The 20,000-nt window shown below is 37.3% G+C and overlaps 1 protein-coding gene across 7 annotated transcripts in view; it reads right to left on the reverse strand.

The window, feature by feature from the left end:
• The window catches only part of Nmdar2 (glutamate ionotropic receptor NMDA type subunit 2), a 671,980-nt gene that overhangs the window by 216,832 nt on the left and 435,148 nt on the right, over positions 1–20,000 (reverse strand). For all 7 annotated transcript variants that reach the window (XR_012967269.1, XR_012967266.1, XR_012967267.1 and 4 more), the window contains one exon: positions 3,415–3,592. Coding sequence is in view for 3 of the 7 variants with exons in the window: in XM_076200978.1 (XP_076057093.1) it covers positions 3,415–3,592 (178 nt within the window). In the remaining 4 variants the exon portion in view is untranslated. The remainder of the gene's footprint in view (positions 1–3,414; positions 3,593–20,000) is intronic.

Consider the following 20,000-nt stretch of genomic DNA (forward strand, 5'->3'; position numbering starts at 1 on the left):
AAGGAGGAGTTGGAGGGGAGGTATAGGAAGAAGAAGAGGAAGGGGAGAAAAAGAAGGAGGGGAACAAGGAGAAGGTGCAAGATCAGTAAGAAGAGGAAAAAATGAAGAAATGAAGAAGCGAAGAAGAACGAGAGAAGGTGCAAGACAAGGAAGAGGGGGAAAGAGGAAGAGGAGGAGGAGTTGGCGGGGAGGTGTAGGAAGAAGAGGAGGAAGAGGGCAAAGATAAGGAGAAAAAAGGAGAATGAGAATGAGGAAAGGTAAAAGAAAGGAGAATGAAAAGACAAAGGAAAGAGGGGGTGAGAAGGGTGGGAAGTAGAAAGGGGAAATGGAGAAGTGGTAGCGGGTGAAGATGAGAATAAAGAACGAGAGGACGAGGAAGACACAGAAAAATATAAAGGGGAAAATTAAGAAAAAAAAGTGAAGAAGGAGGAGGAGGAGGAGGAAGAGGAGGAGGAGGAGGAGGAGGAGGAGGAGAAAGGGAAGGAATATAATGATGACGACGACGATGATGACGATGACGACGATGACGATGACGACAACGACGATGACAACGACGACAATGATGATGACATCGACGACAACGACAACGATGAGGATGATGATAATGCATAGATGGACAAAAAAAAAAAAAAAAAAAAAAAAAGGAGATGAAGAATGCTTTTAACCTTTACGCTACAATAACAGATATTGGTGGATGTTAGTGAAATTATTTAATTCCTACTAACTTGTATTTATATATTCTTTCCTCTTAAGTCCATGATTAATGATTTCCATGGTTAAACTTTTTATGCATTTTCTCTCCACGGGTTTTTGATATTTTGTTTATGAGAAGTTTCATTTGTGATGAAAAAACGCATTGTGGATATATAAAATGCATTAAACATCGAAGATCTATTTTCAACTTTGAATACGAAAAGATTATGGGTGGTGCTGGTAGTAATTAGAACCCTACGCCAGGAAACGCTGAGTACCTACGGCCGAAGCCGTCATCTTTGCCCTATTATGCGCCTGGAGTGTTGGGCAGGTAACAGTCACTATTGGAAATTGGAGAGGAGTAGGGGACTCAAACCCAAACTAAGCAAATTGTGAGACCAACATGCTACCTATTACGCCACCAGTGCACTGAGAATGAATGGAATCATCGCGTGGTGTAAATAAATGAATAAATGAATAAAAAAAGAATAATTAAACAATAAAATAAAATAACAATAAATAAACGAAGACTGTATTCTTAACAAGAAATTATATATAATATTCGTAATCCCTGGGAGGGTTAAAACGATTTAATTTTCTTATAATCACGTTTTATATATATATATATATATATATATATATATATATATATATATATGTATATATATGTATATATAAATATATATATATATATGTATATATATGTATATAAATATATATATTTATATATATATATATATATATATATATATGTATATATACTGTATGTATATATATATGTATATATATATATGTGTATATATATATATGTATATATATATGCATATATATATGTATATATATATATATATATATATATATATATTAAAAAAAGTGGTGACGAAGGACAGATTTTAGGATGTATTGGTATTTCACTAAAGGAAGGTTGGACTGAAGAGAAATGGCAGGATTTAAGTGATCAACATTCTTTCTTGAGCGGAAATTAATTTCCAGTCCCCTCGAAATAAATAAATAAATGAATAAAAACTTAATAAAAATTAAAATGGATAATGTGTGACTCTGGTACGTAAAGGTGCTACTAAATAATCCAATAAAGGTCAGTTGAATAATATATACAATGAATAAGGACTGACCTATTTCTACTTCATGGTCTTTTACTTAATTCATGGAATGCGTAATTGTACTACAGTGCAAAAAAAAGTGAAAAAAATGCCTATTATCGCTAGAAGAAATAGTAGGCAAGAACGTAAGAAATGAAAGGAAAATGTGTAAACTGAATCTGAACGCAGGAAGAAACAACTTCACTCATCGCGTAGCCAGCAAAAGATTAAGAGGGCTTCAAAAATCAATCTCTGGTCTGTAAACCAAATATGACATTTCAAGGAACTTTTTCAAGTGGACTTTCCTTCCTGATGTTGGTGGCACACTAGGCATTTCTCGCTAGCATGCTACTTGCTTTTGCTATTTCATTTGAGTAGAAACGACTTTGGTTACGATATGTTGTTTTTCAAATTTCCAAATGTCAATTATTATTACATCATATGGTGAAAAGCTGAATAACGAACTAAGAGATGTTAAACCTAAACGAATGTTAGACACATTGTTGGGATGTTCTTACGGAAGTCTAGAATATTGTAACGGAAGTCGTTTCTACTCAAACGAAATAGCAAAAACAAGTAGCATACTAGCCAAGTGTGCCGCCACTTTTACTGCCATGGTAGTCACCAGGAAACTTTGGCCCTCGTTGCGGTTATAACACTGGTAAAACATATAAACTTGGAAAGAAATCTCAACCAATTTTTTCGATAAAACTTACTCTAACATAACAGATAGTCAGGAAATTGTGTGTCCCCCCTCCCCCTCCTCACTCCCTATGGGTCCCTCGGCTCAGCCCTGATCTCTGTCGCCAAAATCCAGAGCGTCTCGGAAAACTGACGCCCATAGTGTCATAGTTCCACTAGATCAGCGTTTTCCCCGACCCTTGCACCCCTGTAGTCAGTACTAAACAGTTTAGCATTCCCTAAATCATGTTAACATCTGATTACTAGAAGAGTAAAGGAAAGTGGGGTGAAGTAGCGCCATGTATTCAGCACGTCCCAGCACCCCCTACAATTTATTTCACCATTCCGGTTATGAAACGCTGCACTGGATGCAGAATCCCTCTTCACGTATATTCCAGCGGACCCGCCTCAAGGGAAGCACACTACCATTAATCTATTACAACTGAATGACTATAAGAATAATTTTAGTGACGTTGAATGAAAATCAATGTAAACAAATAGTGAATAAATGTGTATTGGAAGTGTGTGAGTGGTACTTGTCTTTTTATTATGGCTACCGCTAGGCTACTAAGTTTAGCCGTGTGTTCGCCCATCAGTACGGTAAAGAACAATTAATACTAATACAAGTAACAACACAGCAATCTTAAGACCAACAGAAATAATGATGACAGCATTGATACTAGTAACACAAATACCATAAACAGTGAAACGAAACTGGTGACAAGCATATACTTCCCTTCAGTAGCGTAAAGAATAAATAATAACACAAATAATATCCCAACAATTTCAAGAACAACAAAAATAATGACGACAGCACTGACAACAGTAACACAAATGACAGAATCGATGAAACGACGCTGATGATGGTAAGCATGACACTTTATTGTTATTCATTATTACGAGAAAACAAAGAAGAATAAGGTCAGTTCCACCACCCTACCTCAGTCCATTTTCTGCTGTCGAAGGTGGCTGTGTTTGCGCTCCTAAGGTTCACGATCTTAAGCTCCACATCGTTCCGTGTTCCGTCCTGCTTGAACTCGACTGGGATCTTCTCCCCTCGCTTGTCGCCGAAGCCGTCATGGAGCTCTTCAAAGGGAACGCTGATCTCCCTGATAGCCCTGCGGAAAAAGAGAAGTAACCACGGTTACAAAGGAAGCTGAAAAGAAAGACAGCAAACTGTCATTGGAGTAGAATTCACGTGGGAACTTACAGGGTATATAGAAGAAGAAGAAGAAGAAGAAGAAGAAGAAGAAGAAGAAGAGGAAGAGGAAGAAGAGGAAGAAGAAGAAGAGGAAGAAGAAGAAGAAGAAGGAGAAGAGGAGGAAGAAGAAGAAGAGGAAGAAGAAAAATAAGAAGAAGAAGAGGAAGAAGAGGAAGAAGGAGAAGAGGAAGAGGAAGAAGAAAAAGAGGAAGAAGGAAAAGAAGAAGAAGAATATGATGATGAAGAAGAGGCAGAAGAAGAAGAAGAAGAAGAAGAAGAAGAAGTAGAAGGAGAAGGAGAAGAAAGACAGTTATCCTAAAACGAACATTAAAAATTCATTAGATTTAACCGAGTAGAGAAAACCTGCATATTCACTGGCAGTTGAAAACAAACTGGTAAATATTACAAATGAAGTTTGTTTGGTTCTAATTAATTAGCGCGTTTTGTTCTGTTCGACAAAATTAGATTGTTGATGAGCTCGGGAGAGACATTAGATGCTAGGAAGTAGGAGATGTGAGGAGTTAAATTCAAAGGAAACCAAACGAAGAAACAGGGGAATCGAAAGTAAAGTAGGAGAATAGCAAAGAAAATTAAGACTGAACAGGAAGCGAAGAGCTGAATTCAAAGGAAACCAAATGACGTAAGAACAGAATAAATAGTAAATTTGGAGAATAAGAAAGAAAGATAAGAGTGAACAAGAGGAGGGAGGAGGAAATAAGGGTAGGAGGGAACAATGAAGGTAGAAAGTTACATATAAGAGAAAAAGAACGTCTCAGATATATAATAATCAGGATGTGCAAGTGGGTGGGAAGTAAGGTAGAGGATTTCTGAAACGTTAGAAATGACGGGAACAAGAATGCAGCCGCAATGTTCTGCATGTCATAAAAGGAAATCAAATGGGGCAGACCGAGGGAATTAGGACTTTTTTTTATATATTTTTCTTCAATTTTTTTTTCCACGAATGATTAAAAATAAAGGCATAGTTTGATTTCGCCCCCTACCAAACACACATGTAAAGGGAATTGAGGGTGATTTCCCTAGAGATGTATAATAATATACAATGAATACATAAATGATATTGAATAGACTAGTGAGCTATGGCGTAGTTTCATAATTCATTCGAGTAACCGTTTCGACTTCAAGGACAATCTCTTGAAGTTAATGTCAACAAATAATTAAACGGTGGCCCTTTTGAAAGCCACGCACCTGCAGCCAACCATATGAAATATCAAATATCAGTCAATGAGGTAAACGCCGTAATAGAGCATAACTAAACTCACCCCTGACTTCCAGCTCTATGGACAATTCATAATAAGTTTCCAGGCAGACTCCATTTCAATCTCCACCGTCGCATGACAGATACAATTCGTTTGACACGGTGTACCTCCAACCTTGCTCAGTCTGGTTCATCTCGGTGATGGCCCTATGAGCGGGGTTATCATTCGAGAGGCGAGTCAGTCACGTGACCGTAGTGCCTCACCCAGTGTTTGGTGGTAAAGCAGGTTACTTGTTTCATCTCGACATTTTAGAGTGCGTCCTGGTTTGATACACTGATCCCACAAGTGTCACCTCTTGATTTTTCAAGGACTCTTTCTTCCGAAGACGTTCAGACGCGACCTCGAAGCCTTTGATCACAGACCTTTCTCCTCATAAGGAGTTCACACTGAACTATTTTTCCTTCAACATCGTACCTCCAACCTCCATTTGAATGACTAGAATATGACTTCGCTTACAGAAATCTAGAGTTCTCTAAGAACATTTCAACATTATGTCTAACATTCGTATAGGCTCACAATCTCTTACTTCATCGTTTAGCTTTGCTGTATATATAACGAAAATGTAATTTGATAGTTGAGGATTTGCAAACTAAAATGTTGTAACCGAGGTCTTTTTTACTCAAACGAACTCTCAACTGTCGGTGCTGGTGAAGATCGTGAATGCCCAGTGTGATAACATATTTACCCAAATACCCACAACACCACTTCCAGTCATCATCTCCGGGTATTAGGAATTTCCCTAAAGATGTGGGTGAATTCTTCGGTCCTACGAGAAGAAACTCTAAGTGCGACTAAGAGATGATTATGCCAACTAACCTCGCCTACTCATCTAACAATGCGAGTACTAGAACTTCCACTATTCCTATGGAGTGCAGCTTCATGGGGAGAGTCTAGGATAGTGATCTAGGCACTAGATTTACATTCACCAGTATCCACAGCTCTATTCATCACTGAGTTCATTCCAACAGTGAAAAGAAAACGAAAGTCACAAAGTCCCTAAAGTTAACGATCAAAGTTGTTGAAGTAACTCCTAATTTTAATTTACTAAGAGAACTTTTGGGAATCAACATAGCGGTGCCTATGCGATTTATACTGTAAATATTCTTTACATCAAAGATATCGCAAATGGAGAAATGTGACAATATATTTCCACGAGCTGGATTTTGATTGGGTGCTTGTCCACGGCGCGGCGTGGATCCAACTTATGCCTCGGAAATAAAATGGTCGGCAGGAAGCGTAGAGCGCGCTTTTGGGAAAAAAATAAAGTTTTAAAGTTCTTATACGCGCTTATTTTCCAAAACGGGCTTTCTGGATGACAGATGCAGCCGTCAGAAGGGTCTTCTCTTTAAATATTTCCCCTTTTCAATCTTTTATTTGAGGACAACATTTCGTAAGGTGGGTGAGTTCCCTAGCTGTGCCTGTCAAATCTCTCACGAAACTGATATTATCTGGTCTTCAAAGGCTAAATAATTCTTCTTAATTCTGGTCTGGGGACCAAATACCATCCCCTCAGGGCTGCACCTCCATGTGAAGATGAGGGGTTTGACGTGTTACGAAGACGAGAAGCAGGGAGAAGCTCCTCTCTGACGTATGGCGTTGGTCACAGTGTAATTACTTTAATTTGAAAATGGGTATTTTTTCCCGCAGAATTCATCCATTAGTGGTTATTTCCGAGGTGGGGCGGGAGCGGCAGGAAAAAGCAATCTTGCTTCTGGTTAGTGCTAAATACTTTGAACGAGATGAAAGGCTTTTGTACCCAAGGAGATAATTATACTGTAATTGACCCTTTGCTGTTCGAATTCACACTAACCAAATCTATTTTATTTTATTCTATTCTAATCTAGTATAGTCTACTTTATTCTATTCTATTCCATTCTTTTCTAATATATCATATTCTATTCTGTTCTATTTTATTCTGATATATACTATTCTATTCTGCTCTATTTTATTCTAATATATTCTATTCTATCGATTCTATCATTTTCTATATTATCTAAATCTACTCTATTCCATTCTAATCTGAGGGCTTCTATGGACTCAATTTGGCTATGATACTTAGAGACCCGAAGAGGGCTGAGGTTAGGAGGTCACGGTAACTGCCCCTCCTTCTTCCTCCTCCTCCTTCTCCTCCTCCTCCTCCTCCTCTTCCTCCTTCCCCCATACCCTTCCCTCCTCCTCTCCCCTTCCCCCACGCCCTCTTCTCAAAACGCCAAAATAACGCAAGGTCATTCAAAATAATATTATGCTTTCTGGTTTTTTAGTGTAATGCTGAGCACGGTCAATGTCAATGCTTCGTTATTACATAAGGATCAGGTTTGATTAGCTGGAGGCGGTAACTAAGCTACAAGTGTATAAGAGTAGAAAAACAAGTAAAAATAAAAGTGTGAGTACGGAAAGAGTAAGAGTAAGAGAAGGTGTGAGAACAAGAGTAGGAATAAAATTCTATGAATGGAGGTAGGACTAAGAGTAAGACCGAGACTAAGAGCAAAAATAAGAGCAAAAGTAAGTGTACGAGTATGAGTTAAAATTAAATGAAAGTGTAAAAGTAATATTAAGAATAAGAGCAAGAGTACGAACAGAAATAAGAAGAAGAGTAAGATTGAGAGAAATTAAAAATAAGAGTAAGTAGTGAGAGTGAAAATGAGGACGACAGTAAGAGTGAGAGTATGAAAAAGGTCCCATTTGCACGTGGTACTTGATAAATCTCAATTAAACACTCGAAGCCCAATGCCAAAGAAAAATTCCTCCCAACATCTGCCTTGTTACTCCTGTAAACTTCTCTATATCGCCTCTCTGTTTTTTCCTCGCCCTCGCTTCCCATCGGTTATGATAATAAGCTTATAAATGATGACAATATTGAAGTATTTCTGTTATGATACTGTGCTCGAGCAGAATTAATTAATCAAGAAGAGGCTGTCAGGCAATGCTCTTTGTATTATATTCCATTAAATTATATATACATTCATTCAATGGCAGCGTATTGTATTTCAAACAGATTTCTTCCTGGTGTCCTATATACAGCGTTGGCAGGTCAGTACTATATACATGCACATATTCTTAATGATTTATATATATATATATATATATATATATATATATATATTTATACACACACACACATACACACACACACACATATATATATATATATATATATATATATATATATATATATGAATAATTCTTTCGTTGTGTACAGTTTTACTTATAAGTATGGCTTTGACTAGCGTCTCCGTAGTTTTTTACCCTCGAACAGTTTACGACTCGAAGTAAGTTTCTTACGAGGTCGCAAAAGACTCATCGGAAATCCCAGCTTCACCTTCATCTACATTAACCTTGTAGAAACCTCCTTCCACTCCACTACATGCTTACCTATCTCTTCACTTACTAATATAGCCACCCTTCTCTCCCTCGTCCTCTCCTCACTCCTGAGAACTTCCCAATTACACTCCCAAACTCACAGTCACTCCTCCCTCTCAACTTAGTTTCACTCAGTGCCAACACATCCATCTTTCTTCTCACGAACATACTGCCTATCTCTTCCCTTTTACTCCCACCTGTACCACATTCACGCACATTAAAAGACCCAAACTTTAGGGTACTGGTTGGAAAACTCTTACACTCTCTTATACCTTTACTTTTTTTTTTACGAATGTCACCTTTATGGCTACAAGGAGAAGGATGCCTAGTCCTAATCCCCGTCCCGTTTTTTGTCGCCTCGCACATCTCAAGTGGCAGTATTCTTTTCCCCCACCACAGGGTTACGCGAAAAAATGAAATGATTATTCAGAGAAATGGTACATGACAGTAACAAGGGGACAGCATAACGGAGGGATAGTCGCAGTATAATAAAGTATCATCATTTCTCTATGAACAGAGATTTCCTCTATCATAGATGAAATGATGTGTAGCTCTGGTCCGTAGGGGAGCCAAATATAGACCATAAATTATCCGCTGTATGCTACTTAGCCGCTATAATATGCAACCAATATATATATATATATTTACATACAAACATACACACACACACACACACACACACACACACACACACACATATATATATATATATATATGTATATGTATATATATGTGTGTGTGTATACATATGTATGTGTGTATGTATATATGCATGTATGTATGTATGTATGTATTTATGTATATACGTATGTCTGTATGCATGCATGTATTCATATATGTATGAATGCATGCATGTGTGCATGAACATATGCATATATGCATTTGTGTATATGATGAGAAGCGTCAGTAAAATGAGATTCATTGGAATACCTTTGTAAAGGTCGAAAGGGGAAAGGTCTAAGATGGACTTAAATTCAATGTTCCTCAACTTCTTTCCTCACAAGTCCTCTTCTTCTTGAGTAATGCTGTTTCTCAACTTTCTCAAGACCACTTCAGCACTGAATAAAATCCTCTGATACCCACCAGCCACTCTATGACAAATTGGCCATTGTTGTCGTGATAGGTTAAAACATAAATTCCATGGTGGGCGTAATGAGATACACAAATATAAGCCCATTTTAATGGCAGGATTTAACCTAGAAAATGTGACCGAAAGAAAATAAAACAAGGGGAGAAAAATGTGCATGATAACAAATATCATCACTCACTGCGACCTGGGGATGGGGCGTCACCTTTGCCTTATGTGCACGGATTTTCAAAAGAAGGAGAAATAGCCCAGGACGCTTTTCGGGACTCGAACGGTAGTTCTCGTCATGCACAAGAACGGTGGGAAACAGCCCGAGAGTTGAAGTATAAGAATAAATGACAAGTGTGGACTATTGCCAAGGCCGGGAGAGTATGCATGACGGCTCGTGCGAGGAGGGCGGGGACACAAAGACACTAGACCTGCAGCCCTAGGGGAACTCGCCGCCATTGTGGTGCCAGAGACGCTCAACTCCCCTCCCCCCACACCGCCTTTCCTCCTCCCTTCCTCCTCCTTCTCCCCCCTCCCCTCTTCCTCTTCCTCCCCCCAGCCATGGCACGCTCGTGTCGATGTCTTTTGGAGAGCTGTGGGCAACGTTTACTTTCAAGGTTGTAGATTTCCGATGAGTCTTTTGCGACCTCGTAAGAAACTTACTTCGAGTCGTAAACTGTTCGAGGGTAAAAAACTACGCCCTTGGTTCAGCTACAAACATGGGCAGGGAACCAAGTCAAACCATGCTTTAGAATTGACTCTCCATGGAAGAAAAACAAGGGGAAATAAGGAGGAAATAGGGGAATCCCTAGTATCCTTGTTCCACCCCATTTCGTCGTCCTTTGTTCAGAGACAAGACGAGTTTGGGCGTCGGGCGTTACTGACTTAGAAAGAGCAAAAGGATCAGGAGACATCCAGCAGTCTTCAACGTGTCCATGGTCCGTATATACTGATTCTAGATTTTGTTTCAGTCACAGCAGTTTTGTAGTTGGTCTAAGGAAATAAATAGGAAGGTAGGTAAATAGATAAATGAAGAGATAATAAATGACTAAATAAATAAATAAGATAGATAAACGAGCAAGTAAATGAATAATTAAATAAATAGACAAGAATGAATAGAGAAAAAAGGTTAATATATGAATGAATAAATAAATGAGTATGTAACACATGGACAAGTAACCAAATGAATAGATATATAAATTAAATAAGGTAAATAAATAGATAAATGAATAAACGAATAAATAAAAATCACCACAAACTATCCCAACGTGAAACTTTCAAAGACACGAATTTTCAGCCAACAGTTTTGTTTTTCCAAAATTCTTCTTGCAGCAACTGAGGCATCGATAAGAACATTAATGTTCCCGATATCACCCTCATATTTGCACCACTGGAAAATAATGTACATGAGTATCCAGCCATGAATCTATGGTGATAGTGAGGAGCCTACGCCAAAAGGCGCTGAGTAGCTGCGGCCGAAGCCGTCACCTTTGACCAATGATGTGCTTTGGGGGACTGTTGGGGGCAGGTAACAGTCACTGGTGGAAATCTGAGATGAGTGCGGGATTCGAACCCACAACTAAACGAATCAGAGACCAACGCGCTTCCAATTACGCCGCCAGTGGTTACGAGTCTATGTAAAAACGGCTAAAATGTGGTCACATCAAGATGTGTAGCTCTTGTGGTGGTAAACATCATATCATACGTCACCCTCTGAATCTTTACCTTGGAGCCTTTCAATACTGTTATTGATTTTATCCAGCTGAAGGAAACCCTCTGGGTAAGGCTGACTTTACACGTATCGACTTTTCGCCGTGTGCCGTCCACGACACGACGCCGTGCTCTCAAATAACCATGATTGTCTATGGGCGCTTTCAAAGGTCACGACGACTTGTGAAAGCGTCCATAGACAGCCATGGTAATTTGAGAGCACGACGTCTTGTCGGGGACGGCGCACACTGAAAAGTCGATATGTGTGAAACGAACCTTAAATGCATTTAAACTAAGATCTTCTCTACTCTTCGTCTAAGAGAAACCTTCGCAATGAGAAGGTTTAAGATATATCACCTGTGTGGTCCAGAGATATATATGATGATAATGAATAAATAACTAAATTATACTATTAGTTATAAAACAGTATATATATATATATATATATATTATATATACATATATATGCATATATATATATATACATATATATATATATGTATACATATATATATATATATATATGTATACATATATATAAAATTAGGAATGAAATGAAAAAATTAGATTGAACCAGAATAAGACAAGTTTAAATTATATATATAGATATATATATATATATATATATATATATATATATATATATATATAATAGAATGGAATAAAATGGAAAAAAAAATTGAACCAGAATAAGAGAAGATTAAATAATATAAATATAAAAATGCAAATAAAACTGAATTAATATAGAATTACAATAACCAAAAACCCCGTAGGAGAAAATGTCGAATTCTTATGCAAACATTTACAAAAAAAAAAAAAAAAAAAAGGGATGCCATCATGTAAGCCGTTTGACGCAGCTGATGAATCATTAACTTAATAATAAAGTGACTTCGGGGAGGTGAACAGAAAACTCAATACGCCCGGGGGAGAAATCGCTATTGTGAATGCGACACTGTCAGCACATTATTCATTCATGGATAAACATCTCGAACGACGAAGTTTGTTTACTTATTTTCCCACTCTCATTCAGCAAACAGGAAAAAAAAAAAATATCCACTTCGAAATTGTAATCCGTAAATGAATTTTAGTTACTAAAATGGGATTGAAGGGAAATAAGTAAATTCTTATATAAACATTTACTTCCAGCATTCTGTCCTACATCAGTAATGCAAGTTTCATTATCAGGGCTACTGTATTAATTATGCAATCTCAACAAGAAACGTTCTTTAATTACTTATAAATACTTGTAGGTTTCCTAATTCCATTTAAAGCAAACTTCTGTGAAATCCATAGAAATGTGTTTTCTGTGAACACTTTTTTTTTATCAGTCACTGGGATTACATGCTGTGTCGTATCCACTTATCAATATAATGACTTTGGATCTATCTAAATTCAGCTAATCTACAGTTTATACCGGATTTGTGATTTAGTATTTACTGCATCTAGTAATGGTATCGCTGATATACAGTGTTTAATAAAATGGCCTAAAGTTAAGACCACAATTTTACAATGATGCATTAAGTCGTTAACTCCATCTGTGGAAAGAGTAAGGAGCCTACGCCAGGAGGCGCTGAGTCTCTACGGCCGAAGCCGTTACCTTTACCCTATGGGTCTTCAAGACTGCTGGGGCAAGTAAGAGTTACTGCTGGGAAACGGAGAGAAGTGCGGGATTCAAACCTACAACGAAGCGAATGCGAAATCAGCACCCCTCCGATTACGCCACCACCAGGAAAGGTACGTTTCTTATTGTGTTCTGCTAAATCTTTTTGGATTTACAATTTTGATTTAATAACACTGTTCATCTTTTAGACTTAAGAAGGAAATAGGCAAGAACTGGTTTACCAATAGAGTGTTTAACGATTAGAATAGACTTAGTAACCCTGTAGTCAGCGCTGAAACTATCGGTTGTTTTAAGAGGTTAGATAAAGGGAGGGGGATGAAAGGTGGTAATGGACATGGAACTGCCTAGTGTAGGCCTTATGGTCTCTTGCAGTCTCCTCCATTCTTATGTTCTTACGATCAGAAATGCCTTAGTTTGCTTTTGTTTTGGAGTTTTCCTAAAAAAAAAAAAAAAAAAAAAAAAAAAAAAAAAAATTGGAGGGTAAGTCTGAAGATCCTAAACTAGGACAGAAGGTTCGTTTCTGCCTTTCACAATAATGAACACAATTTTTTTTTTGTAAAATTAGCCCAAAACAACCTAGAAAACAGCCCTCTGTGTCCAACTTTTCAATTACATCTCTAAACTGCTCTTCTACTTTCGCTTTACCTCCTGTTATTGCCCTCCCTCTCTCTCCCTTTTGTTTATTGTATTTTTCTTATCTACTCCTTTGCAACCTGCTTATTCATTCCTTTCACAACGTTTTCTCGCTAAATTGCTCTTCCTTTCTCGTCTTCCTTCTTGCTATTACCTTCCCTCTCTCTCCCTCTCCTTCATTGTATTTTCATTTCTACACCTTTCTGTCCTGCACCAATACCTTTGGATCTCGCGTGATAATCCCATTCCCAACATTTTCTTCCAGGGACTTTCTTATTCTTTTTCTATACCATCTTGTCCTCTCTATTCTCTCCGCTTGTGCAAACCGCATCAGCAGTTCTCTTCATCTTTATCTCCATATTTTCATTTTATCCATTTTTCCATACTCTTCATCTGTTCTTATTTCTCTCCATTTTCTTAATTTTGCACACGTCCATTTCCACCACTTTCACCCTTTCATTTCATTGGTTGTACATCTACCGTCTACAAGAGTAGTTAAGGACGAATAGACTTATGGTGGTATTCTTAAGAACCTTATATAAATATTATATAAATCCTTGGAAGGGAAGTATCTATATAAGGAAATCATTTTTTTAAGAATACCACCGTAAGAATCTTACAGTGGTATTCTTAAGAAAAATTCTTTCCATATATAAATATTTCCCTTCCAAGGATTCATATAAGGAAAGAATTTATGATACCGCCGTTAGTAATCATGTATTGAGTGCTGAAGAAATCGGTTGTTCTAAGAGAAGGTTAGATAAATTTCTGGACAGGGATGACAGGTGGTAAGTGAAATGGAACTGCCTAGTGTAGGACTTATGGTCTCTTATATTCTCCTCCATTCTTCTTATGTTTCTAACTTAGAAACAAAAGTTCTCCGCCGTTCATGTCTCTTTAGATGACAAACTTTTTCCCCACCGCAGAGCAATAGAAGTCCTCAATGTGCTTCTTATTCACTCTTTCATTTACCGTTTCATTCCTACACCTGTCCTCAAATCCATTCCTAAGCAGCTAGAATCTGTTAGTTATGTTTTTCCTTCCACTTTCCTTCCGTCATTTATTGAAATTCCCTCCCAACGTTTTTCATAGGACGCCAATCTCTTTTCAATATTTCTTAGCATTAATTTGTCTGTGGAGAGTATTTCTACATCTACCAACACTTATTACCTCCCCCAGTGTCATCCTTATCTACTTTGTACTTATTTTAATACCTTTCATAATTCCGCTTGTATCTATATGAAACAGCTAACGTGACATCACACATCCCCCTAGCTTCATCCTGAACCATTTCATTGTCCGCATATTTTTACAAATACATCATCTTTTTCACGTGTGATCTCGTTACCTTCATTAACTTGCAACATACCCAAGTTATCTACTATATCATGTGTTTTTCCATTCCACGAAAGCTTCATTTCCATACACCCCTCCATGTATCTTTAATCCTTGTGATCATGTTTTCAGGCACTAGCCTACTGCTCTACTCTTCCCTATCATCAGCTACATTTGTCTATTTGGTTTATATTATATAACATCTCTCTCTTTCTCTCCCCCACCTCTCTGTCTCTCTCTCTCTCTCTCTCTCTCTTTCTTTCCCCACTTCTCTCCCTCTAACCATTTTTTTTCTCCCACCGGTGTACACACTCACAAACACCATTACCACTTTTGCGGTATACGTTTTCTTATCTTTTCCATTCTTAGACCCACACGCTCATGGCCTTTCGCATTTCCCCAAGTTTCCCATTTTAACACAACAGCCACTCCTTCCAACAAGGAAAGAGAATTTTGTATAACCCTGTATGAAAATAAATCACTTAATGCACGGTGCACGTATTCCTATACATGTCAGCTTGACAGCGAGAATACGTGTAGGTGTGCCCAATTGAATCATCCTAAAAATGTAACTACCAAGACCACAAATTTCAACGTCACCAGAATTTCTCGCGCGGTCATTAGGGACTCAAATTAATTCACTTGCACTCCCACTTAAGCTTCTCAAATCTTCACAATAGCTTGGCACTCATCAATAACCGCCGCCAAGTTCTAGATCCTCAATAGACAGAGTCTTTGTCTCGCTTGTGTTCACGTGTGTTTACAACTCTGCCTGCATTGTCTGCCCTCTTCCTATTCTCTCGCTTCATGGTCGACTACCCTCCACTAGGCCACTCTTCTCCGCCAATCATTCCCTTTTATTCCCTAAGTGACTTAGTTATCAAACTCCTGGCGGTCCTCTGCATGCACTGCAACGCGCCCACAACGCCTCTCCTCTCTTTGGTCCCAAACATTGCCGAGCCCTTTGTTTTTTTTCTTTCCAAGGTCTTTAGCTTTTTAAAGTTCGTTATTTACTTTACCGAGTTACCAAGCACTTGGGGGTGGAGGGGTGGGGGGGGGGACGCAGCTCTCTCTGCCGCTAACTCGTCATTTCCTTTCCATAACCTGCGTTGTTTGTCTCCAGCGATTCACTTCCTTTCAACAAGATTTCTCTTAGAGCCCCGTTTCTAAATCAAAGACCCTACTCTTTCCACCTTCCTTTGCTACCATCTAGGTCACACTCATTATTTGTACTTCGATTCCATCAACTTTTATTTTCATATAAACTCACATTCCCACTTCCACGAAGTGGGAAGTGAAAAACCCATGGAAAGCCTTTTTTTTTTTTTGCCGATGTTTGGGTTGCCTCCCCGCCTGGCTAGGAGTGTCCGTAACCAACGCAGCAAGCCCGCATCGGGAATCGAACTTACGACCACCTGCCCATGCGTTTATGTTATCCATTAGGGTTATATTAAAAAAATGCGTGTAGTTCAGTTCGTCGTCTATTATATTTATTTTTATTTATCTTCTTTATTTCTTCTCTCAACGTTCTTTTCCCTTGTATAAACTATGTACTCACTGCGCTTGTACACACCACAATAACCACGTGGCATGGAACGCGCATCATGTCGTCCACAGGGGTAGACCTGACGCGACTTTGACAATGCGACCCTGCTTGACCCGACCTAACCTAATCCAGTGCAATTATGTAATTACGCACCGCGGGTGACTACCCACGCGGTATATATATATCGGCTCCTGCCGCATGTAGAATCAGTTTAGCCTTATCTTACAATAAAGGAGACGAACTCACCAAAAACCCTTTCTCCTCTCACAGTACCACGCTTTTCTTTACCCAGTTTTTTTTTTTTTTTCTTCCTGAGTCACGAAGACCTTAAAAAAATCTCCCTCTTTGCAGCCTTCCATGAATATTCTATTTAAGACTGAATACATGAATCAAGTCCTTTCCTTTGCCCAAGTTCATTCTCTCCCTTGGAAATTGTTTCTACCGTTTCCCTTATTCTCAATATATTCAGACTTCCATGAATCTTTCCAGGAGTGTATAACAAGTAGTCTACATTTCATTCTATCTTATTTGATTTTGTATTGCATTATTCTATTTCGTTTTGTTGTATCATATTAATTTATTTTATTTGGTTTTGTTATCTATTCATTTACTTATCAATTCATTTATTATATTTTTGCCTTTCGTCTCCACCTGTCAGTAGCAATGCATGAAACGTCTTCTCTCTTTTCTGTCAGGATATATATAATTTCCCTTCACTTTATCATTATTACTATTACCATTATTACTATTATTATTATTATTATTATTATTATTATCATTATTATCATTATTATTACCATAATAATTATTATTCTTATTATTATTATTACTATTGTTATTATTATATTATTATTATCATTATTATTATTATTACTATTATTATTATCACTATTATTATCATTATTATCACTATTATTATTGTTATTATTATTATTATTATCATTGTTGTTGTTGTTGTTATTATTATTATCATTATTATTATCATTGTTATCATTATTATTATTATTATTATTATTGTTATTATTATCATCATTATTATTATTATTATTATTACTATTATTATTATTATTATATTATTACATTATCATTATTATTATTATTATTATTATTATTATTATTATTGTTGTTGTTGTTATTGATATTATTATCATTATTATTGTTGTTGTTGTTATTACTATTTCATTATTATTATTATTATTGTTATTGATATTATTACTATTGTTGTTGTTGTTATTACTATTCTATCATTATAATTATTATTATTGTTATTATTTTTATTATTATTTTATTATTTTCATTATCATTATTATTATTATTATTGTTATTATTATTATTGTTATCATTATCATTGTTAATATTACACTGGGCTGCATCAAAAATGCAACATAAATGACAGTATCATTTTCTAGACTAATTTTTCGTGCTGATCACTGTGGTAGTAGTCATTTTGCTCCAAAAGTTCTAGTTTATGTGTTACAGCATATGTCCTAGTGTAGTGTTTTGTTAATCCGCGCCAGATTTGTGGCGCCTTACGTTAATTAGTCGAGTGGTGTAGGTGTTAGGTTTAATCTATTAATTGTGAGTATTAATTTAATTAATATATATGTTCAATACTATATATATATGTTTAATACTATATGTTTAATATTAGTTTAATACTAGTATGTTTATATACCTATTTTGTTGCAGATTCATTGACGGATTGCTGCAGATTCATTAATTGAAGGATGCCACGGACTTGCAAGAACCACCCCGACTCCTTTTGCTACATATGCGGCAAGTACACACCATCAAAACAGAAGCGCACCATCACTTCTTCAGTAAAACATCTCTATCGTGCCTACTTTGGCATCAGAATTGGAGATCAGGATAAACCATGGGCTCCTCACATTGCCTGTGTGAACTGTTTTTCTGGTTTATGCCATTGGAGTAAAGGAAACCGTAAGTCAATGCCATTTGGTATACCAATGGTGTGGCGGGAACCTACAAATCACCTTGAAGACTGCTATTTTTGTATGGTGAAACCGCTGGGAAGAAATGCTAAAAGCTCGAAACACATTAAATACCCAAACATTCCATCAGCTATGCAACCTGTACCACACAGTGATGATGTTCCTGTGCCAATACCTCCTGAGAATGTACACCGTGCTAGTTCAAGTCACTCTTCATGTAGTGACGGTGAAAATCCGGATGTGTATCAAGAGATCAAGTTGACTGGGACCTCTGGGAAAAGCCCTCAGTTGTTCGAACAGAGTGAGCTAGATGACCTTGTAAGACATCTTGGGCTGTCAAAAGAATCTGCACAATTGTTAGGTTCAAGGTTAGCAGAGAAAAATCTTTTGGCAAGTAATACACACTTTGCATGGTATAGGCATCGAGAGCAGGAATTCGTGCAGTACTTTACTAAGTCAGATGACATGGTGTTTTAAGTTAGTTGTGGCAGGGTTCTTGGGGAACAGAAAATCTGATGACTACAAGGAACGGGTTGAGAACATGCTTCAAGCATATGAGGCGGCTGGCGCACGCATGAGCATCAAAATACATTTCCTACATAGCCACCTTGACTACTTTCCTGCTAACGTGGGTGAGTACAGTGAGGAACAGGTGGAGAGGTTCCATCAAGATATATCCGAAATGGAGCGCCGCTATCAAGGCAATTGGAGTGTGACCATGATGGCTGATTACTGCTGGTCTCTTCGAAGAAGCTGGACAACATCTGCTGATAAACCGGCACACAAGAGAATGTCGCGAAAGCGTGCTTTTCAAGGAGAATAGCTGCCTTCAGCTTTCAAATAAAACTGTGTTTTTTGTAATCAGATATCTACATGCCTGCATGTATGTTATGCCCATTTATCATGTTTTGTTTGTTTTCAATAATATGAAATGTACCGTCAACCTCGAATGTCCTTTACTTACCCTTATAGACCTGGCTTAGACGCATTTCTGCACAATGAACTCTTATACAGTGTCAGTTATTACAAAAAAATGAGGACCTCCCTGAAAAAATGGGTATGCTTTCTGGGTTTAGCATGCGAAACTGTAATGAAAAACGTTAATGACGTCTCTGTTGCAAGAATTTTTTTTTCTGATGCAACCCAGTGTTATTATTATTATTATTATTATCATTATTATTATTGTTATTATTATCATCATCATTATTATTATCATTGTTGTTGTTGTTGTTGTTATTATTATTATTATTATTATTATCATTATTATTATTATTATCATTATTATTATTATTATTATTATTACTATTATTATTATTATTATTATTATTATTATTATTATTATCGTTATTATTATTATCATTATTATTACTATCATTAATCTTAAGGGGTAATTGTGCCTACGGCACTGTGTGGGGCAGAGACGTGGAACTAAAGAGCGGCAGAGAGGAAAAGATTAAACATGTCTGAGATAAAATGTCTGACAAATTCGGAAGCGGTTACAAGTTTAGTTAGAATGAGAAACAAGGAGGTGAGGTAGAGAGCGGGGATGGAAAAGGAGATGGCAGACAGGGTTGATGAAAGAGCATTGAGATGGTTTGGACACATGGAAGGAATGAGTGAAGATTGATTAGCAAAAGAGGTGTAGATGGCAGAGGTGGATGGAGTGAACTTGAGGGGACGACCGAGCAATAGATTGATGGATGGGGCGAAAGGAGTGTTGAGAAGGAGGGGGATGTCTGTTGAGCAAGGAAGGGAGAAGGCAGGAGATAGGGGTGAGTGGAGAATGGCTGTGTGTAGATGATACTGTGATGCAAGG

The sequence above is a fragment of the Oratosquilla oratoria genome, chromosome 17 (genome assembly GCF_046742065.1).
Source record: "Oratosquilla oratoria isolate Oo_2021 chromosome 17, ASM4674206v1, whole genome shotgun sequence".
Taxonomy (NCBI): domain Eukaryota; kingdom Metazoa; phylum Arthropoda; class Malacostraca; order Stomatopoda; family Squillidae; genus Oratosquilla; species Oratosquilla oratoria.